Raw genomic sequence first — 23,620 nt, 5'->3', positions numbered from 1 at the left:
AGAGAGAAACACATTCCAAGAAAGAGAATTGAATGCCACTCTATTTTGCAAACTATTGAATTTTTAAGTTCATTCTGGCACAACATTTGTATTTCAGTTGTATATAAACAACATGGTTTTCCATGGCAAAAGCACAAGCATTTATGATCTTGTGGTTCTCCCCCCGGCTTTCTGCCTGCCAAGGTCCACAGGCTGGTCAGAGTGGGCAAAAGCTGATGACACAGTACTTTTCCCTAGCCCCAGTCTGACCCTGTAACAGTTGCGTAGGCCGAGCTGGGGCTGTGCTCAGTGCCCCAGGCCGCAGCATGGACAGAACTTGCAGTACAGAGCAAAGATTTGGTGGGGGGGGGAAGGTAGGGGACCAGACGCTAAAAAGGGGGAGAAAGAGGCTGAAGGTAGGAGATGACAGCAAGCAGAGGTGGGCAGGAGGATGCAGCAGCAGCAGCTGCAGCCCCGACTCCAGGTAGGGGCTGAAACCCAGGGCACTGCAGCACCTGTTCCCCAGTGTCCTCATACTCAGTTCTAAGGATGAGGGGCTTTTCCCCATGTTAATTTACTCAGAACCGAGTAAATATGGCAATTGCATCCTATAGTTTTTACCCCACTATGAAACAGTTTAGAAATTCTCTCTCATGAACAAGACATGCTATTTAATAATGGTCCATCTCAAGTGTCCTTGATATTATATAGACTCGAATCGGTGCAGTTTACAAACGCTGTTAAATTAGGTGTTCATTTTCAATATTTTATTAATTGCAGTGGTATATGGCATTATACAATAATAAAGTAGAATCAATTATATTTATGGCCGGTGGGTTGTGCTAACTGCTACATGCAAGTCAAATTGTCAAACTACAACTGGTATCAGCAGCGAACCAGACAAGCAAAACAAATTTACTAGGAAATAGCTGGCACTCTTAAAACTGGGTAAGTGATGACTTTATAACCGAGATCTACAGGGGTAGTAAATTGCTTGGGATATTTGCCAGAAATAAAATCCCTGGCAGGTGTTATTTTATTGTGTGATTAACATGTTAAACGTGATAAACTGTAACATGCCACATACTCAAATTAAAGCATAATGCAATTTAAACCATCTTTGTGACTCGTTTGTATTGCACTTTCAATTTATACATATGGCATGTTGAAAGGTGCTCAGAGCTCGGCGTACGCTGGGCTCAGGAGCTAATCTCTGATGCGGGGCTGCCTGCAAACTCATTTAAATTTCCCATGGGGAGCCCAAAACTGAGAAGGCAGTCTCAGATGCTGGGCTCCTTTCATGCCACCAAGAATAAAAGTCATATTGGGCAGCCCAACATCTAGGACCAGTTCCCAATCCTCGTCTGTTGGGCATGGCTTTTAAAGGTCTGGGAGGGTGACAGGGAGCCAGGATTGCAATCCTACGCTCCTTGCTAGCAAGTTTAAAGCTGTGCTTGGCAGCCCACCACTGGCAAACAGTTATCTGGTACTAGGCTGCCCACCAAGCCTTTAAAGCTCTGGATAGGATCAGAAAAATCTTTATGCCAGATCCCCAAAATCACGTCCCCCTGGGCTACATCTTGGAAATTTGGCATGGCAGGACACACAGTTATTGGAATCTGGGATAAAATTCCTCAAATCCCACTGTGCATTTAAATAAACATCTGCCAGGGGCCTAAATAGCTACCCTCTATTAGCCATGGGCATTTTAAGTGGTGGGGAATGCACTATACTGGGAATGATATGCTGTCTTTATTCTACTCCATTTCCAACTGATAGCTGTCTTCAAGTCACTGCTTCAACTAGCCTTCTGAAGTGTCTGAAATGAAAGGCTGGTTGCCCAGCAACAAGTATTAAACTAAGAGTATTAAAGAATCCTAGCAGAAATTAGTGCTGCTGCATCTGCAGCAAAATTGCCAGAATATTTTAAATGAGGAAGCTAATAATCAGATCAAAATGATGTTTTATTGCTATTTAGAATACTATGCAGAAAAAAGGTATTTTAAAATAAAGCCAGCCTGCCATAACTGAATGTCACGTTAATAATTCCTGGTATGCTACTTGTACTTGTTTTGTGAATAATTCTCATTTTGACTGATAGTATTAGTATCATGGCTTTAGCTACATCTATCTTGTATTATGCAACATGATAATCAGAGAAATAATTCAGTCGCTTATTCCAAGAAACCGGAAAAAAAAACCCTTCAACTGAAGTTAAAAAAAACTAAACAAAAAAAAAAAAGTGTTTTTCTCAGTAATATCATAATTTTAAGTTTTTTTCTCAATTAAGAAAATATCTTACAGCACTGGCATCTTTATTCCTGCTCTTCTAAAGTACAGCTGTAATTTAATGATATTTTTGTATCACATAAACACATCTCTTAAAAAAATTAACAGGATGAGTTTACTTATTTGCCAGAAAGACAAACCCAAGTCCATTTTAAACTAATATCGTACTACTTATTGTAATTTCACATTCTAATGTTATTACAGATTACAAGATTACCACTTGCATCTGTTTCAAGAGAAACATGGAAGAAACTGTTCTTACCCAATTCATAAAGATGACCGCCTACATTCACTAATGCAATAAAGTGAAGATCTACTTTTTCATCTAAACTTGGTGCCTGTAACACAAACACAAAATACCACAACCATCAGCAAAAGTACTACTGTGTCAGGGATCTCTATTTTAGTTAACATGTGACCTACACAAAGAATGGCTTGGTAGACAAGTACATTTTAGACCATGAGTAAGACTACAGAATAGCAAGAATGAAACTAAATTTTTGAAACGAACAAAAAAATCGAGAGAATTCATGCAAATATATAAATTAAGAATTTATATATTAAGAATGATCTGAATAAAGCATCTGAAATTAGTGTAAGGTTATATTGCTACAGAGAATCTTTGTCTTACAAGAAACACAATGGCTCATCTACCATTAAATTTAAAAAAAAGAACATTAATGTAAACAATAACACCTCTCCTATTAGTCATGACCTGTATATTCCACAACCACAGAATTTCTCTCTGACGTGTTGCATTTCAAGATTTCAGCTTTTATTTAAAGAAACATAATTATAGGTGCACTGATATATTGGTTGCATATCAGATCAGCACTGATAAAAGGGAAATGTACATTATCGGCTATCAGCTTTTTTGGCCATTGTAACCTATGCTGTTCTCTGACAAATATAATCAATTATGCTTTCTGGCCAGGGTCGTCGGATACCTGGGTTCCCTCTCACATGCAGGGCCAGGGCCCCCAGATGCCTGGGTTCCCTTGGGAAATGGTGGGTTTCCCCTTTCAGGTAGGAAGCATTCTACCCTGCAAGGGGTCCTGCTTGGGGCTGCTGGGAGCAAGATGCAGGGGGCATCAAATGCATGCAAGCAGCCTCACGCATGCACGTGGCCAGGAAAACAGCTGGGCAGCATGGAGAGCAGTTCTCTGCAGGTGAATCTATGGAGTGGAAGGGGTGTGAGGGGGGCAGATAGAGGCCCTCATGGTGAGGGAGGGAGTGGGGCTGAGGACGCTGGGGAAGAAAGCAGGATGGAGTCATGGGCGGCTCCCCTGCCACTGTGCACACCCCCTGGGGAAGGCATGGTAGGCAGGGAACACATGGCCAGCTTGGGGCTCCTGGGGCAAAGGCAGCAGGGCAAAGAGCCCTGAGTCTACAGTGGGCAGCCCACATCTGGCTCACTGCACTCGGCTCTGTCCTGCTTAAAAGCATCCCTGCATTTAAAAGTGGTGGTGGTGGTGCTTGAACTAAAACTCATTTGATGAGCTTTAGTTCAAGAGCCCCCACCACCATTTTTAAGTGCTGGGATGCTGATACAAGTGATGCTGGAGGCAGCTGGAGCACACCAAAAAAAGGTTTATTTATGTTAGTACAGGGTTTTCAACCTTTTTAAAGCAGGGTACCTCTTCTGGTGGGTACCCCTTCTGGATGCAGAGAGCGGGGTGGGGACGGGTGACAGCCAGTCAGATGCGGAACCGGCAGGACAGGGAACTCACACATGGCCGCCACTACCATCGATACACTCCTTGTCACCACCGGGCACTGCTTTCCCGCACCCAAGTATCCCCGCTTCTCTGTGCCACCAACTTCGTGGCTGGCCAGCCAGCCATTGGCAACCTCCCCGCCCCCATCGGCACGTGGTGGTGGCGCAGGAAGCTCACACGCAGTGGCCACCTATATACTCAGCGCTGCCGCTGCATATATGGCTGGACTGATGCTGATGGTCAGCCACATGCAAAGCCGGTGGCGTGGAGAAGCGGGGATACTTGGGCGCAGGAAAGCAGCACCTGGCAGTGGCACAGAGTGATGGATGGCAGCAGTGGCCCCGCTCCACTTTCCTGAGCTCAAGTACCCCCACTTCTCTATGCCACTAGCTTCGCATGCGCTGCTGCATACCCCCTTGGGCTTTCCCAAGTACCCCCAGGGGTACACGTAGCTGCAGGGGACAACCCCTGTGTTAGTACATTTTAAAGTACTGAAACTTTTTTTTTGGTGCTTTCCAGCAGCCTCCAGCGTTACATGAAACCAAATTTGTTATTGGATAGGTATTGGCCGATATGACTGGTTAATATCAGCCAAGAAAATCTTTACCGGTGCATCCCTAAACAATTTTTCCAGTTCTGGAAGAAATGCTAGAGCAAACCAATACAGTAGCATTCTCAAGCCTGAAGCCAGCCTGGAGAAGAAACAAAATGCCTATTTTGACTGTTTCCTAGTTCAGTCGGGGAACTGTGGAAGAAAAGATAGCGTGAGTAGGTATAATCAACCTATAACAGGTTGATTATACCTGTTATAATCAACCTGTTTTTGGTCTGCTGTTGATTAACAGCAGACCAAAAACGTCAAGTGGGAGGGAAGCATAAACACCTACAAATGAAAAAAAGTGTTCCCGTATGAGTCATACGATTCTTTTTCAGATTTAAATAAGAATTGTTTTTTCCCTTTAATCAGTAACAGCTTCAGGTAAACTTCACTCATACAACCAGAGACTGAAACTCCCTCCTCGTCAATACCCTTTATGGAGTTACACATTTAGAACTAGCCGTCTGTCTTCCGCCTTGCAGTGTCCCCTTGATGGGTCACTGCAACACAAACTGGTCCACATTTTGTTGTAAGGTAGTGTCCAGACTTAAATGAGATACATGCCTGGACGAGGAAATGGAAGAATTAGAGGGCATTGTTACAGCCAGCCTCAGAGAGAGATCTACTTGATTCTCCAAATAGCCTGAAATAATAGGTCTAAGAGGAAGAAACTATCCAACATATAGATAAAAATAAAAATAAAAATTGAGAATGCAAAGAACTATCCCCTTAAGGGGAGGAATTGCTAAGAATCAAAAAGATTCTCTGTATAGCAAAAAGATCAGAATATCTAAACCACTCATTTCAGACACATCTCCAATACTTGGATAGACTGAGAGGACCTATTTTCTATCGTTCCTGCCTTTTTCGTAACAGAAGAGAAGCCTTAATGCCACTCAAAAACCAAGAGGAGTTTAGCTGCCCCTACCTCTTGGAGGGCAAAGGCATATCATGTTATACCTAATGAGCAGCAGGTCTGCAGACTCTGCCTCATGTTACTGCATGTCTAGATTGCTGGTAACAGTCAAAATATTTTTAAAAAGGAAGTGTCATATCCACTTTACATACAGGAAAACAACCTACGGTAAGCAAATAAACGTTTTATGAAGTGGTCCCTAATTCTGCATACCTCAATTTCCAAACTTGAGAAAGCCTGCAGCTAGATAACTCACTCAAAGCCACAATAAGTAGTTAAGATCAGAACTCAGACCTCCTCATTCCCCAATCAATAGAATGCAGCTAATTAGGCCCACGATGTGGTGGTATAACTGCGCATAAGAACTCCCATAAATACCAGAATGCATTGTGCCTGGGCCCAAACTAGCAGACAACAACAACATTTTGGAAAATTATGAGTTTAAGATTGTCTACTTTCTCCCCTGATTTACACTAAAATCTTCAAAAGACTTAGGATGTGCTGACTGTTTCCTACCCAGCTCTCCTGATTGTCCTAGCTCTGGATCCATCATGAAAGCCTAGGTAACCAAGGCGTACATACAAAACCCTGCTAAGTGTCCATCCCAATTTCAGGAAGACTACATAGTTAAGTCTGCTTCATGTCTTCCACAATAAAACTGTTTTCAGTTCCTTAGGACACTGTCAAACTAAATATTCTATACTGAAGTTTTACATGCCAGGTGTCTGGCTCAGGATAACAATTTTTTTGTCAAAAAAAACCAACAAAAACCACAGCACTGTCATTTCTAATAAGTCAGCCAAAGTAAGTTTTGCTCTACAACTATGTAATCTCAACCTCTAGCAACTATACGCTTTAGACTAGAGCAAGGCAATCCAGCATGTGTGTGGGGGGGCCTCATCATCCAGCCCACGGCTCTCCATAGGTCCAGAAATCTAGCAGCAGGAAAGCTGTGGCTGCAACAATTCCCCACTCCCCTGCTGTCGAGGTTGAACCCTACCACTGCTACCCCACTGCCACTCTATGATGACAGGCTGAGAGCTACAGGACTCTTCAGCCTGGAAAAGCGCAGGCTCAGGGGGGACCTGTTGGCTGCCTATAAGTATATAAGGGGTGTACATCAGGATCTGGGGGAATGCCTGTTCACCAGAGTGCCCCATGCGATGACAAGGTCAAATGGTCACAAACTTCTCCAAGACCATTTCAGGCTGGACATAAGGAAGAGCTTCTTTACAGTCCAAGCCCCCACGACCTGGAACAGACTGCCACCAGAGGTGGTGCAAGCACCTACTCTGGATTCCTTTAAGAGTCAACTGGATGTTTATCTTGCTGGGATCCTATGACCCCAGCTGACTTCCTGCCCCTGGGGCAGGGGGCTGGACTTGATGATCTTCCAAGGTCCCTTCCAGCCCTAATGTCTATGAAATCTATGACATATCCAGACCCAGGGAGGAGTTCCCAAGAATCAGATGACAGCTCTGCAGGCAGGATCTTGCCCACATGCTGGAGCACTACTGGACTAGAGGGCTTCAAATCTGCAATGGGAGACTGCCTTCTATCAGAGACATTCCAATGAAGAAGCCACACATTTGACCAAGGTTTCAGCTCCTGAAAAAGCATCATGCCTGCTGTTAGAGTTTGCCAACTAAAATGTCTAAAGATTGTATGGAACAAACTGGTCCTATAGGAGTGCAACTATAGGACCAGTCCTATAGGATGTCAGTGCAACTGACATCATTACTGGTCTATAAAGGCTAAGCAGGACATCCTGATAACCAATTCACATTGCTACTAGTACCACTGTAAAGTCATGTACAGAAACTGAGAACAGACACATTCTGGTGCACTCAGATTTTTCACCTGCTGGTACCCAGGCAACATGGAGGAAGAAGAGAAAACAACTAGATATGAATAATGAAATGAGAGAAGTAGGAAGTATGTTATGGGGGAAAATGTTTAAACAAGAGCTCACTTACTGAGAATGTGGATTTCCATTTTCAATGTTTAATAAATAGCTACAAAACGCATTGAAAAATTCATATTTTATCTCCCTCTAGTGGCTAGTCCCTGAAAGCAGCTCAAAGTGACAGAAATTTGTGCTGTAAAATTAAAGGCTTCAACACTGCTGATGACTAACTTCATGGATAATGGACTGGTTCCACAAAGAGAAGCTATTTCTCCTGTCTCACTTTTAAGATAACTTTATTTTAAGAAAAAAAAATATTTTCTTGATGACGTACTAAATTCTTCCTAATCTGTTGTAAATTATTCATGAATATATTAAAGAAGCAGTGAGACATATGACATAATACATATCTATCCATTTGTAGCTTACAGTAGAACCCACGATACTTGAAATACAGGCAGAAAAAAAATTGTTTCAGATCAACCAGAAAGAAAAAAAAATCTTAAGCAAATAATGTGCGAGTAAAAGAGCACTGTTTTTGTTTAGATTCACTCCTTTTACTTTTTTTTTTTTTTTTTTTTTTTTTTTTTTTTAAGTATGTCTACTTAAAACAAAAATGTGTTTTGAAAAAACAGAAACAACCCAGAGGTACCATAACCCATTTACTTTTCCATATTTCCTTTTTTGTTCAATTCCTTAATGAATGTGATGCAAACTCATTAATTATTTCAGTCACCTCAAAACTACACTTTTGACAAAGTTTATTATTTGAAAAAAAAAATCTTGGCTTTTTTTCCCCACATTGCAAACGGCTTACAAACAATGACAAAAGACCTACAAAGGGTTGGGCAGAAGGGATACATTATGACATAACAAATTTCACATTATTTTCTCTAAGAATTATTGTATGGTGCTTTCTTTTGAAAGAGTTGAAGTGACAGTGTGGAAAAGTTGGAAGAAGAGCATCAAGGTTTTCCTCCCTGTTGAAGCAAGATAAGAGACCCTGGTTGAAAAGCTGGAAGTGAGCATGATGTGTATCCTTGAAGAATAAGAATCTTGAATTTCATGCAAGTGAAGGGCTAGGATAAAGTCCCTGCACACTGCATGAATTTGATGAAGCAACATTGAATGTCAAATCCCACATGGAAAGAGACTACAGAGAAAGATGGGAAAATAAAAAGTTTAAGTATAGGAAGAAAAAGCTCAATTTTGAATTTAGAACTTGCCTGGCTATGGAGAATTAAAGATGACCCCTGTTTACAGGTCGCAATAACTAGAAGGAAGCTGGTATGTTAAAACAATGAGAACAAGGAGACTGGAGATGGTGTAACAAAGTTAGCAGAAAGACTTTGAGCTGTTACAATAAAAGAACAAATGGATAACTGCTCAAATGGGATGGTCACATGAAGAAGGCAGTTAGTAACAAGTGTACCAATCATGTATGTTAAAAACAGATAAACTGACAATGGAGGGTGTAAAAAACAAAGCACTGGATGACCAAGCAGAGCAGGTGCAAAACCAACACTCTACTATAAAAAAAAGATTGTGAACAGTGAAGTTGGATTTTCAAGAAAGTGAAAAGGACCCAAGTGAGATGAATGTAGAAGGAATTTAAGATGATGGCCATGGCAGTTAGTGAGTTTTGAAGTGAAGGAAAGAAAAGAGAATGCAGTGTGTCTGTCAAACTACAATTTCCATTTTACATTGTGCTGAACAATATTTAGGCTATTCACAGACCAAGTTTATTGTGCTGTATTCCAGACAGGACCATACTCAGAAAGAATCTGACACCTGGCTAATCCATTATAATAGTAAGCCAGCACCATCATTTTTGGCTCAATTAACCATCATTTTTGGCTCAATTACTTGCTCGTGGGTTTATGGGGCAATGGATTTTTTAACTTGTGGCAAATGTAACCCAAGGGTGTGGAGTTTATAAGCTGAGCAGATGACACAGAGGACAGACCCCACGTAAGAGCAAGGTTCTTTTCCATATATAGTGTCAACCACTGTCATATGTAAAATCTTACACAACAGAGGGAGCAAATGGACTCTGCCCAGCCTGAAATACTGACAAACATCAAGCCATGAAACTGGCAAGACCAAAGGAGGAGAAGGTATGCCAAGACGTATTATGCTCAAGTAACTAACTCGCATGTGTCTATACTATTGAAGACATTTCTTTGCTAAACCCATGTTTCTTTCTTTCCTGCCCTTGTCCTCAAAGCATTAGGTAGAGACCCAAAGCCTAGGTGTAGGGCATATAAATGACTGGGAGGCCTCAAACACCGATTCAGGGCTAAGGACTGTGGGACAGCAGCACCCCATCTTTCAAAAAGAGATGTTAGGTAAGAGCCTGAGTCCAGGACTGGAACACAGGACACCAGTCAGAAAACCTGACTAGATAGACTCTACCATGTCCAGAACAGATCTGCAGGGTTGCAGTGCTGCAACTGCCCCACCCTTTGATCCCTGCTTCACCCAAACTTTAAACGCAATTGCCTGGGCATTTCTATTCAATTGACTTCAGTGCTTACTATCATATCCCTGATTCCTACAAATCTCTCCCCACTCCACAGGTGTTGGTGACCCTCTCTCCTTTTTAATTGTCCTGGTGTTCCATTATTCAAACTATCTTTTCTTCTGTAATTTTGCTGTCTGTTAGCCATTCCTGGTAATATTTCATTCCTGTTCCATAGCTAAAAACCTTAAGTCAAGTGTGGTACTATTAACTAAGGTGTAGAAATGACTGACATTCAAGTATTGGAGGCACTACTGAGATGCTCAAGAAGGCTAGATTGTGTTCGATGAATCTGAATGAGAGATGTACATTTAATCATAATGATACAATACATTTGACTATTTTCACTATTTTTGCTTAGTTTGTTGCATTTTAACGCTTTATGTAACATCTAAATTAGCACACATTCTACTAGTTACATGTGTTTTTGCTTTGATCTTAATAATATATTCCTAGCCCCCTATTAAAGCACCTGTTGTTTTCTCTTTAACTGGAGAAAAAAATATGTATTATGTTAAATAGGATGATGTGCCACACCATCTGCTCACCCACTTCTCAGAATTCTAGATCTGCCCATGACCACATTTCACAGCTTGCAAGCATTGGGTTCACAAGCAAATCTAACGACTATTCAGAAAAGTGCTGGGCCAAAATGTGAAACAATATTTTGGCACAGCAGTTAAAGGGTTGACTCTCCCAATGGGGAAAGACTAGTGCATGCTCGTATTTAAGACTGTAGCATAAAATTAAATGTAAGCAAGTGGCATGAGGAGGTCTAGGACTACCACTTAAAACAATTTCCCTTGAACAAGTAATGCACTGGGGTGAAAGCATAAAAGCAAAAGAGCTAACTGAAAAGCTTCATTTATCCATGCAAATTTATCAGTTTATAAGGTATTGAACAACATAGTCTAATTGCTTCTTTTAATCAATGAAAACCATCTCTCTAGAAAAAAATTAACGGTAAGCAGAATTACCATATTACAACTTAAGTGCTAGGTAAAAAGAAAAACCACCATGGCAGACAAGTAACAGACCTTTCACAAATATTTTACATGCCTGAATGAGGTAGGATAATTTTAATCGGTTACATGGAGAGCAAAAAGTCCACTGCAACAGAATGAAGAAGATACAGAACTTAGTGGCATTTAATAAGCAATCGGTTCAAATCATGATTTCAAGTTACATTTTGTTTGGTCAGAAATGACTAACTCAAATGTCTCCAACCTAAATTTTCTGAGGTCCCTTTTACATGTGCAGGTAAAGTTCCAATGGGATCTAATGCATGATCCACAAAATTGTGCCTGCTGCCAGGACATACGTGCATAGCAGGAGGCATGGTTATATCCCCATGAAGCTTTATTGTCAGTGTTCCCCACACTGCCCCTGCTGCGAGCCCCACAGCTGGTGTGGGCTGTGGGGCTTGCAGCAGGGGTAGCAGGGAGAACAATGCCCCTGCTGCGAGCATTGCTGGCTGTGGGGCGCACAGTGGGGACAATGCTGTCTCTGCTGCAAGACTCGGGAGGTGTGGGACTTGCAGCAGTGGCAGTGTTTCTTGTGCTGCTGCTGCGGGCCCACCAACAATGTGGGCTATGAGGTTCACAGCAGGGGCAGCATGGGGGAACACCACTGTTGATGCAAGCCCCACAGCTGACAACTCTGCCACCACTGTAAGCCTTGTCAGCTGTGGGGCTGGAAGCGAGTGGTGCTCCCCTGTGGTTGGGAGACCCTCAGTTGATGAGGTAATTAGAACAAGGGTGTAATTAACAGGGTAATTAGAACAAGTTATTACACTTTTTTGCGGAATAACTTCATAGCTTATTGCTTGTTTTTTCATGTCATAAATTGGTTGAACACGTAGCTGTCTCAATTTCAGGTATATTTACATAGCTAATCACACCTTAAGTGTAACATGTAGAGGGGTCCCGAGTAAAATTATAATTGGAGAAGTTAAATAAAAATGCACAACAGGGTGGGTTTTTTTTTAGCGCTTTAAGCAAGCAAGATGTAACTGGACTCCCGGATTACACAGTGGACAGACTACTAAAAAACTTATGTTCACAGCATAGCATACTAGTATACCTTGCAAGAATTTCCTATAACTGTATCCTTGATTCCAACCTTTTCGTATTCACTACAATCAACTTTTACACTGGCGTTTTAAAGCAGTAGCTCCCAAACTCTACTAGTTCCCATTCTACCTTTTTTGGCAAAGAATTTGATATTCCATCAGTTCATATATACTATTATGAAAAATCCTCTTCTAAAATTTTAAAATTAAGCTTAAAAATCCCCAAAATATTCCCAGCCAAATATTAAAATGAGTAAAGAGCAAAAATTAATTCATACTAGTGAAAACATCAAGGACAACGTAACCACTTCTCTCTTAATTTGTTCAGTGGAAAATGCCACATTCTCAAGTTACATGTTACAAACCAGGTAAAGCCTCGAGTATAAAACTAGGAAGTTTAATGAAGTTCTCAAACACTGCCTTGTGTGTAGAGAGTAGTTGTTTTATACAAATAGACAGGTGCCTGGGAAAGAGAGATATATACCAATAATGATGACAAAACTCTAAAAAGACAATAGTACTTGGGAACTGAAGCAGGACTTTCCATTAAAAAGCAAGAAGGATTTGTCTATTCTGGCTGAGTATTTGAGTGGTCTGTAGGTCAGATTTATTTCAGTTTAATCAAAAGTCACACATATCAAATGCAAATTCAATGCGACAAATTTAACTGATTATAAATCTTAAAAAATACAGTTATCCCCGTTATAAGTAACAGTACCCATCTCTCTCTCAAGATGTCTTTTTCACACTTTGGAAACTACAGACTCTCCTCGAAGTAGCTGATTTTATGAAAGCTCACTTTATAATTCCATTTCTGTTTTGTACTTTAGAAGGGATCTGTGATATCACAACTTAAACTGCCTACTAAATATAAATAAGTACATATTGAACAATTAGTGCATGAATATTTAAGCATAATGACTGAAGAGAAAAAAGAAAGATGGAGCATGTTTTTGATGAGCAGCCATGGTCTAATAGAAAATCTTCACCATCAACCACAGAACAAGCTTTAGAAAATGATAGAAAGGAATAAGCTGTGAAATACCTAAGCCACTTTTGAACTATAGGAGACATTTCCTTATTGCTGAAATACCCAAGACCACGAAAGAAGACTCAGACTTAAGGAAAATGAGTTCAGGATAAGACTAAAATTGTATGTCTAATAAAAACATGGAAAAATGATATTATATGGCAAAGAATTATAAGCTACTAGGAAGTGGATTTAGCAGACTCAACTGAAAGACAATAAAGATGAAGTGAAGAAGTTGGATGAAGCCTATGGAAAAAACTAAGTGGAAAAACAGGAGAGCAAAGCATGAACTGATTTATGCTTCCTGTTCTTTGGGGAAAGAAATCCTAAGCAGTCTAAAAAGGCCCAATAAAAAGAGCTCCTTGAAGGCTGACATTACATGACAGAGGGCCAATCATGTCAGGAGGAGGAAAGACTGAAGATGGACTACACTTACAACAGAATGAAGCCCAACAGATGGATGGTGTATCAAGGGCCGCCAGCGACGAAGACGGATTGATGGACTGGTAGCCTTTGCAGGACCTACATGATTACGTTTGACCCAGGAGAGGGATGCAGAGCGACACAAAGGTGTAGCCTTCGTTCTGCAGGGGCTAAACGGAGGCTGCGATGAGGATGATGGTGAGGACGGCAAAGACGAAGACGACTACATAAACATTAAAAAAGAACACACTTAGCCGAATTACTGTAGGAGACAACAAAAAGGAAGCTGCAAAGTCACCCATTCCCCCTGTATTGGATACTGCACTTTAACAGACATCAAAGATGTTACACAAGTAGTGCTTAAGAGTGGATGGATTTGAACAATATGACAAAGAATGGAAATAAATATGGACTTGGTCCAAATCTGAAGGAATTCTCATCTGGTATGAAATAAAAATCTGTAAAAAAAAACAGTGATATTATTCACATTTATAAAATAAAGTCAAGTGCAATAGATGCATAAGAAAGGAAGTAGGTGACTTAAGTCATAGTTACTTCTTCCAAGACAAGTTAAACACACACACACACACACAAAAGTATTTTGTCCTCACCCTTGCATTCCATGAGTTTTCCATGCAATTTAAGAAAAGAATGCGGTATAGCTCTGTGATATAAAACAAATTAAATCAGTACCACAATACAACGCAGGGTTTTCAGACTGGTACATTTCTAATTTAAACAGAGTGTAATACAAATTGAAAGTTCACTGTAGCAAAGTGTTTGGTTTTGATAAGCGTTTCACTTATTCTTTTGAACTACTTGGTCACCAGCAGTATTGCCACTAAGATTAAGATTAAGACTCTACTCCATTCTCTTCCATATCCTTGGAAGGAGGAGTAGTAAGTTAAACCATTCAAATAGTTTTTCTTAGAAGAAATGACTCAGAATTAACAGACCAGAAGAGACCCTTCTGTTCACCTGGTCTGACCTCTTGTTTAACAGAGAAGAGAAAACTTAACTACATACAATCTTATTTGGATGTACCATTTAGAAAAACATTTGATTTTTTTTTTTTTTTTTAAGGCAGTGATTCATCACAGCCATTGGTCACTCACACCACCGGTTAATTACCCTGATAGTTAAAATACTGCACCTTATTTATAGCATGAATTTGTCTGGCTTCAACTTTCTGCCACTGGTTCTTGATACTCTTTTGTCAGCTATACTGAAGAACTCACTACCAAAGTTCAATTCCTGACTTAGATGCTTACATCAAGTAAGGCAAGGTTCTTTGAGTGGACGTGATATCTTTTATTAGATCAACCGAGTAGTTGGAAAGAAGTTCTTAGCAAGCTTTTGGGCACAATCACGCTTCCTCAGGCATAGGGAGTCTCTGCTGTTCTGAGACTCCAATAAGTGAGAGAAGCTAAGTGTGACAGGGTGTCAGTGAGAATGTAAATAGGTAGAAATTAGAAAGACAAAAAGGTAAAGCATAGAGGGGAGGGGGAAGAGAGCAGGGGAAAAAAGGGGTAAGGGAGACATTACAGTGATAGAATACAAGGTAGTAAATAGGCTGTCAGTGAAAAAGAAAATAGTTGGAGATCAGGAAAACAGGAATGAAAAGCTTAAAGTGTGAGAGGAAGTAGTGAAAATATAAATAGGTAGAAAGGAGAAACAAAAAGGTAAAGTAGAGGAGGGAGGGGGAAGAAAGCTGGGGGAAAAAGGCCAAAGGGAAACATTACAGAGGTAACAGCACAGGGTAAGAAAGAGGCTCTCAATGAAGAAGGAGCCTCTCCAATTTTTTCCTCTCTCTCATGATTATATGAATCCTCTCCAGTTCCTCAGCATCTTCCCTGAATTGACACCAGAAATGTAGACAGGGTTCCACCAATGGTCACAACACTACTACCAAGAACAAGGGTAATATAACCTTTCTACTTTCAGTTTATATATCCAAAAATCCCATTAGTTTTTAGCCATAGGAAGGCACTGGAAACTCCTGGTCAGCTGATCATCTACCACATGAACACCCTAAAAGTTTTTTGCAGCATAACTGCTTCCCAGAATCACCATTTATTCTTTCATCTCCATTCTTTGTTCCTACTTTTAAGGCCTATATTTGCTGATAATTAAAAGAAGAATTCTGTTTGGCACCCAGCTTAACAAGCTATCCCAGTCCGTCTTCATTGTTTACCACTCCCTAGGTCTTGCGGTCCTCTGTAAACTTTATTAGTAATGGATTTTTTCTGGGTCACTGATAAAAATGTTGAATAGCACAAGGATAAGAACCATGCAGGAATCCACTAGAACCACACAACTCAATGAATTATTCCCCATTTAGTTATGCTGAGACCAGTCAGCCAGCTCTAACTCCATAATGAGATACACACAGGTATAACAGAAGGTGTATGTTAAATTCAGCAATAAGTGTATTGAAAATACACTCCACTAGAGTAATAAAGTTCTAGTTTCACCATTGGAAAATATTTTTCTTAAGAAGGAGGCTTCACTGAATAACTGACAGTGAAGGAAACTGAATTGGCAGTCTGTCTGGAAAGATGTAAAAATCTCTAAGGCTGCTTGCAGATATTTAAAAAAAACCCCCGAACTCTGATGCTTTACTTAAAACTTCATGCACTCCTGCACCGTGCCCAACATATACCCAAAGAGGCAGCACATTAGGTGGACCTGGCTCGCCCTACAACTGTACAGATTGGGCATTTTAGTGGGGCTTTTTTGCCACTTCTACCTAATAGCTGATAAGTTTTAGATAAAAGCAGCAAAAAGCCCCACTGAAGTACCCGATCTATGCAGACGCTGCAGAGCGGGGTTGAAGTAATGCATTGCTGCTTCTGGCTAAGCAGGTTTTGTTTGGTTTTTTTTCCAGTCTGCAAGCAGCCTAAATGCCTTACAGACAGTATAACTGTAAATCAGGTGATCCTGGCTTGAAAGACAGATATACATCTGGGAGGAAGGAGTTATTTGCATAATAATATACACATGCTCCCTAAGAACTGAGTAGAATACAGATGAGAAGATAAGTTTATGTATTTAAGGGATGCTTTGGGAAAAAGGCTTTTCATCTAAAAATCCCTATGCTTTAGGGGTGCTTGCAGATGTAAAAAACCCAACAAACAAAACGTGTTTTAGTTTAAACTTGGTGCATTTCTGTGCCAAGCCCTGGACATGCCCAGAAGAGGCAGCACAGTACTACAACCCAGCTTGCCCAATGGCTGTAAAGATCGGGCGCTTTAATGGGGCTTTTTTTTGCGCTTTTATAATAGCTGATTCAATCAGTTTTAGCTAAGAGCCAAAAAGCCCTGTTGAAGCAAATGATCTTTACAGACACTGCAAAGCTGGGTTGACGCAACACTCCCTTTCTTCCAGTAAAGCACTTAAAAAAAAAAAAGTCTGCAAACACAGGTGATTTAGTCCCCTAGCTGGCAGAAGCTATGATAAGTGGTACTGCAAGCACAAAAGTCACTTGCAAAAAAGTCAGGAAAACACCAGAGTTTTCTGTACAAAGAAAAAGGTGTTATACTTTAGCAAGAGATGCAGAGTGAGATCCTTCTTTGATTTTTAGTTGTTGTTGCTCGTGTGATTTATCTTGCTTGTATAAAAATCTTGTTGCTGTTTTATTTACTTTATAGACTCTATGATAAAGGTCATCATCAGAGCAACTGGCAACTCTGGGCATGCCTTTTTTGAGGAAGAGGGGACCTCTAATTTTATGCAAGCCATATAATTTTATGTAGACTATACAAACCATATGCCTCATAAGCTGGCAAGCTTCCTTAGATGGCACTACAAAACCTGTACTGAGGCGGACAGTCTAAGACAGGGGAGGGCAAAATGGTGGATCTGGACAGCGGACAGGCTCCAATTCCCAGCAACCCATGGAAACCATCTGGGCAGAGAGCTGTTCTGGGACTGCGATCTTGGGGCAGTGACAGCGTGGGGCTGAGGCAGAGCCGTGATCCACTCCCTGCATGCCCGTCCATGGAATCTGCACTCATTGCATGGGTATGCAGGCAGCAGATCACAGCTATGTCCCAGCCCTGGCCCCCTCAAGATCCCAGGGGCTCCCAGCTCAATCCACCTAGATTGTTCCTGGCCATTGTCCCATCCTAGCCACATGCCCTGCCTGTATGGGTCCTGCTTCCAGCAGTGGGTGTGGGGTTGGTGGGCCAGGGTGCCCAGGCAGCAGGTTTGGGTCACACAGTGATAGCCAGAAGGAGCTGCTGCCACAGGGGCTGCTGGGAAATGAACTCTGCCACAGGCCCAATCTGGCCCATGGGCCAGACTTTTGCCCACCCCTGGTCTAAGGTTTAATGAGATAAAAAGTTACTCAAGGGGTAAATCTTTACTATTCTGCTGTTTATCCATTAAGAAAAAAACTTGAGAGGAGTGTGGAACTGAAGGGCATCTCAATAGTAAAGCCAGCCCAGTTTGCGACAAAGGATCAATAGGCTTCTTGTGACTGTTCCCATTGTTGCCCTTACTGAGCAACTGCCCCTACTACTCCTTCAGGGGCAAGTGTGAAGGGCACAGATAGGAATGTGGGCTTTCCCCAATAACTTTTACCTGCCTTTACCGTCTAATGTAATGCTTACAACTTTAATGGGATTTTCTATCAGGCCACAGTAAACCTCAACAGCTCTACAGAAAAGAAGAACAAGCCAGACAGAGAAATGGAGGCCGGAGCAAACCAGCAGCAAGTGTGGGGGGTCAGAGAAGCAGAGGTGATTATTACTGTAATACTTCATTTATACAACTGATACCTTGATTTCAGAGATCTACACAGCAAAAAGGGACTGACACAAAATGCTGATAAGATGGAATGACGTTTTACATTTAGATAGTATATAAAACTCAAAGCTATATACAGCAGTATGTCCCAACTAACTACTATACTCCTAAAAATTCTATTAATGAGGATTCCTGCAGGTCCTTGCACAGCCTCCATATGGATATAGGTATCTGACAACTGGAACAATTTACATGACAAGAGATCTGAGTATTTACTGGTTTAGAAAGACAGACCTGAATAGTCTCCATCCACACTGGAATGCCAAGCCAAGCTATAAAATGTTTTTGCAATTCTTTTGCTTACTTTAATAGGAGTTAGACTTTTCTTGCATGAATTTGTAAATACAATAATGGTTTGCCTGAAATATAATATAGTAAACAGAAGTTTTAAAAACCGTGGAGGTAAGGAATTAGGCTGAAGAAATCCTGTTGATAAGTTACCTAATGAGTACTTTTTCCTTAAACAATGTGATTATTGTGAATGGCAAATGTCAATCCATAAAGAAATCCAGATTTAAGGTTTGCTTAAAGGAATGGAGGCTGATAAAGTCTTTTGAAAAATGCATGCAACATTTTCAGGAAAAAAAAAGTAGTAGTATTTCAGACAAGTGCATTTCCTAGATTTTAGCACAAAATGGACTTAAATCCTTTAATCAGACGCCCCTCAATTACGCAGGCCACAGAATTTCACCTGTCTTGAATGACACAAAACAACTTTGTGAAACAGAGCACTTATTTTAGAAAGATAAAATTGAAAAACTTCTAATAACAATGATGATAAATCCCTTGATAAACAAGTTACAATTGAAACAGCTTAAAAGGTCCAATTTTATTTTTAGCTTCCAGATATTATTTATATACATTATCTTTTGATTCATTCACTTCTCTATATTCTAGCTCCTCCTCCCCTCCCTGCCTTTCCCCCACCCCATAAGAGACTATTCCAGAGAGACAAGTTGATCATGAAGTTGCACCAATTTCTTCAGTTTCCAGAAAGATTAAAAGTGTATACACACACACACACGTACGTACGTATGTGTGCTGTGTGCGCTTAGACAAGGACTTTTATAGGATGGTGAGGATAGGAATAATCCTGCCCCAAGCATCACATCACCTAAGCCCATCAGAAACTAGACATTCTTCTACATTTAATTCTGTAGGGACTCAATCAAAAAGTTCTCAGAGATGGTCTAATGCAGCATTTTTCAACCAGTGGCCTACAGATTAGTCTGCATGCTGCTCCTTCCACTGCACTCCTGCTGTTGCCACCACCAGCCTCCCCCTTCCTCCTTCAGCTTCTGCTGCTGGCTCCAGCCCTTTGGGACTAAGTGAGGGGGCACAGCCTGTGGGGCTGAGGGAGTCCATGGCTTGGGGACCTTGTGTAGCACAGAGATACATGCAGCAAAGGGGGGGTGGGGAGGGCGGTATGCAGCATAGTATGTTGGGTGTGGGGGCACTGGCATGGCTCAAGTTGGGGGCACCACCACCACAATATAGTTATTAGGGAGGGAGGGCCCCCAGTCACACAGTGCTATGTGCAACCTGCACAGTATCAGCCCAAGAGGCTTTCAGTCTGCCCAGCATGAGGCCAGGGGGTCATTCAGAAGTTGGACAGCCCTAATCTAATTAAGACCAACAGGACTGGGCTCCTCAAAAAAGTGCACTCATAGCTGCCACTTTCTTTAAAAAATATATAGATATCCATGGTGTGCCCATTTTTAAACTAGCCTAACTTTTGCCCAAGAAGTGAAAGACCATCAGCCCACCATAATTCAAAGGAAGTTAGCATTAACTAAAGTTCAAGATGTGTTGTCCAGATCCACATCTTCAGTGTGGATATGCATGCACCTCATTCATTCAAGTTCAGTAGCAGTGTATGTAGAGCATGCCATGGCCCTGTTCTCACTCATGCTCCGTGCAAAGGAATAGAAGGCAGTGTTCATTTCTACTCAGTTCCCTCACCACCACAATATTGCAGTGTAATGATCTCAGAAAGGAAAAAAAGAGTATGGGATGCAATGGATACAACTCAAAAAACTGTAGAATAGTCCTTTTTTTTTTTTTTTAAATGTATAAACACAGAGCATAATTAACTTGCGGAACTAGTAGGACTCAATTCATTCAAACTTTCTGCTATGACTAAGTAAGTCTCTGACCTATGAACAAGATTTCTACTCCATTCCCAAAAAGTTATCCAGCAGCCAAGCTGGATGCAGTGTGTGGTTCTGGTTAAATGGTCTATGACTAGAAACACAGTCCTGGGGTTCCCTCCATGACATCAGAATGTCTTGGCACCTGAAAACCATTTCAACCACACAGGGGCCAAAGTCTTATCTGTGGGTGCTCTGCAAGGTAAGTAATGTGGGCGAGAAGATGCACAGAATGATTCCTGACTACAGGAGATAAAGAAAAACAAACAAACACTCTTGACGAAGCAGCTCAGGTAAAGGTCTATAAAGCAGGACTGGTATGCTTCTTGTTGACATACAATACATGCAAATTTATTTTTGGGCAACTTGACTCAGGAAGACTAAATGAAGAACAGAGTTCCTTACTCTCACTTGTGGTATAGGGATATGAATATACTGTGATGTCCACTCCAGTGATCTGGAGACATGGGAGCTAGGAGTACAAGCTATTTGATAGTAAAGGCACCAGCTGATTGTTTCCCTCCATAAAAGGGGAGAGGACTGGCTGGTGAGAATGATCATTCACCACCATTTCTTGATGCAAATACTAGAGTTGTGTGATCTGTCATGATATGTACATGATGCGCATGTGTATGCCAGAGGAAAGCTTCACATGGTCTCCATCCTGAATTCCAGCGCACAGATCTAGAGTCACTTCTCCTCTGTTGTCCAGACACACTGCACTTGGAGATCATGGAGCTTCCCAGTTTAGTCACCAACAGGTGTGATGAGAGGAAAGGAAGTCCTATGCACGCACTGGACTGGGCACTCCACAAAAAGTCAGGTAGGACTGAACAAGAAAAGCAACATTTTCTTGCTTAGAGGATGCTTTCCTGGAGAACAGATTGTTTGCAGTCAGGACTGTAGTCATCTGAGGTGGAATCTGGTATGTATCACCACAGATGCAGGTCAGATAGCTGAGAAATGTAAAAGCAAGCGTTTAGTGTTGTATGGAACAATCCTCAACCATGAGGATAAGATTGGAATTGATCTTTCAGGAGATTAGAGTTCAGAAACGAATCAGGTTGGACTTCTGCACGTTCACGTATAATACAGAATGAAGAACTTGCTCCTTTATGTTCCCCATCATGATCCCCAAGGCTGAGGGTAGCTTAAAGGCGAGGTCTCCCACTTCCTAATAAAGTATTTATTCTAGCCTCTAGGATGTCGTATACAAGTGGGTGGCACTCACTCTGACAGACATGTTTTAAAATAAAACACTGCTCTGCTAAATACTTTTGGAAAACAGCTGTAAACATCCATTCTATGAAGAGAGTTCCAGGCCCCAGATCCTTTGTGGGTAGAGACACTCGCTGGTAAGCCCAGAAAGGTACCTAAACTCTGAAAAGGTTATAAATTCAGATATACCACTGAGCTTAGTGCTTTCTGTTGGCTGATCTGTATATTCAGGTGTGCCTAATTCTCCCCAGGTACTGTACTGGAAGCCTACCTAACTCAGGCTTCTGGATTCCACTATGAAGGCCAGAAACCAAGTCCTTTGATGGCACTGGCATGATACTACCACCTGTCAACAAGTTTTACATTACGTTCCCTCAAAGTATACTCTAGTATACAAGAATAAGAATTATATTCCAAAGAGGAAAATTCACTCAAATACTAATTTAAGTGATAAATGCTGTGTAATCTTCAACTCAGAAGGAGAACTTTCTCAAGGAAACCTTGATACTATGGTATTCTCTCAAACGAGAAGACACTGGTTAAAAAATGACAGTGTGATCTAATGGACTGAAGATAAAAACCCACCAAATTCTAGTTTTAGCATTGCTACTGATATTCAGGCCTCAGATGAGTCAGTTTGTAATGCGGTTTTCACATCTACAAAAGGTAGGTACACATCTACTGCACAAGGCCCTTTTTTGCTATTTTTTCAGTCACTACACAAATATCATCTGAATAGCATACCAAAATGACAAATGTCCCTTGTTTTAATCATTGTGCTGGGCTGGTCAATTTCTGAACCATGCCTTTCAACTCTTCAACTTGTCAGATAAAGAAGACTGAATGTTCAACCTGAAGGAACAGAACACAGTATACATATAGTGTGTGTCTGCATAAGTATCCAGATGACAAAATCAAAATCTTCATTTTGTTTTTGAACACTACTTAAGGTAACAAGCACTCATAACACTCAACAGTAGATAGTGGGCATGTCTACATGTGCCCAACTGCGTAGTCCCAGTGTTGCATGGGTCGTTTCCGACCCTACTGCACAGTAGTAATGAATTACTGTGCGGTAGCGTCAGCATCGTGGTTCGTGCCCACCAACACTACGTTGCCATAGTGATGAGCTACGTTGCCACAGTGATGTTGTGTCTTGTGTAGATGCACCCAGTGTGAGGTTCTATCACAACAGATTTACAACTACCAAATTGTAGTATCTTTACACAAGCTTTTCAGTGAACATCATTAAAGAAAAAGTCAGCAAAATGATCTTTAAACAGGTAATACAGCTGTGGCTCCTGCCCAGATGGCATCTTTAAACAGGTAATACAGTTTGTCAGTTAATTTAAAAAACTAAAGTTTCAAACAATTTTATCCATTTCCTATAAAGTTTTTTTTAAACTTGAGAATACTATGTGAAATATGCTAGTTTCTGTATTTATACACCACTTCAAGCTTTCCCAAGTAGTTACTTTAATTATTTGGGCTTTTAGATTACTTTTAATTATCCTCTCCCCCAACAGATAGCTCCATGAGCATGTCATTCCCCGGTAATGCTTGGAATACCGAGTGTTTCTAAAATAACCAGTTCGCCATCTGCTGGCTGAAGTGCTTCTTGCAGTAGCAGAAGGAAATGTCACCAGTTGATATTTAAGAACAGCAGTTATAAAACCCATCATTCTCTACCATCCAAAAGATATTCTACCAATGTGAATATAGTATTTTAGAGAAGCCAGTCTAATTTTTGACTGAAATTAGTGTTCTTGCAACTGGTAAGTGAAAATTTTTTGTAGGACCTAAAATGTGAGAAATGCCTAGATTAGAATCCTAAATACCCTTTCATGTTTAATTTATTGATTTTATAGTTATTCTGTCTCAAAGCTATTTCAGCCAGGAATCCTACTGAAAATATGACTGATGACCTGTAGGAAGCCATGCTAGATAACTACAGTGACCAGTTTGGAGGATCAATATATATAAATATATAAT

The 23,620-nt window shown here is 40.9% G+C and overlaps 1 protein-coding gene across 2 annotated transcripts in view; it reads right to left on the bottom strand.

The window, feature by feature from the left end:
- Positions 1-23,620, bottom strand: part of UCHL3 (ubiquitin C-terminal hydrolase L3) — a 47,934-nt gene that overhangs the window by 2,462 nt on the left and 21,852 nt on the right. Inside the window, exons 6-7 of one of the 2 annotated variants that reach the window (XM_025197333.1) lie at positions 2,531-2,606; positions 9-1,811 (exon numbers count right to left, since the gene is read on the bottom strand). In XM_025197333.1, the coding sequence (XP_025053118.1) occupies positions 1,765-1,811; positions 2,531-2,606 (123 nt within the window). In that variant the 3' untranslated portion in view covers positions 9-1,764. Of the gene's footprint in view, positions 1-8; positions 1,812-2,530; positions 2,607-23,620 lie in introns of those variants that run through there. The other variant, XM_006018143.3, reaches the window with a different exon arrangement.

The sequence above is a fragment of the Alligator sinensis genome, unplaced genomic scaffold (genome assembly GCF_000455745.1).
Source record: "Alligator sinensis unplaced genomic scaffold, ASM45574v1 scaffold241_1, whole genome shotgun sequence".
NCBI classification, from domain to species: Eukaryota; Metazoa; Chordata; order Crocodylia; family Alligatoridae; genus Alligator; species Alligator sinensis.
The sequence above is the reverse complement of the archived record's forward strand: the minus strand, read 5'-3'. Positions and strand labels throughout refer to the sequence as shown.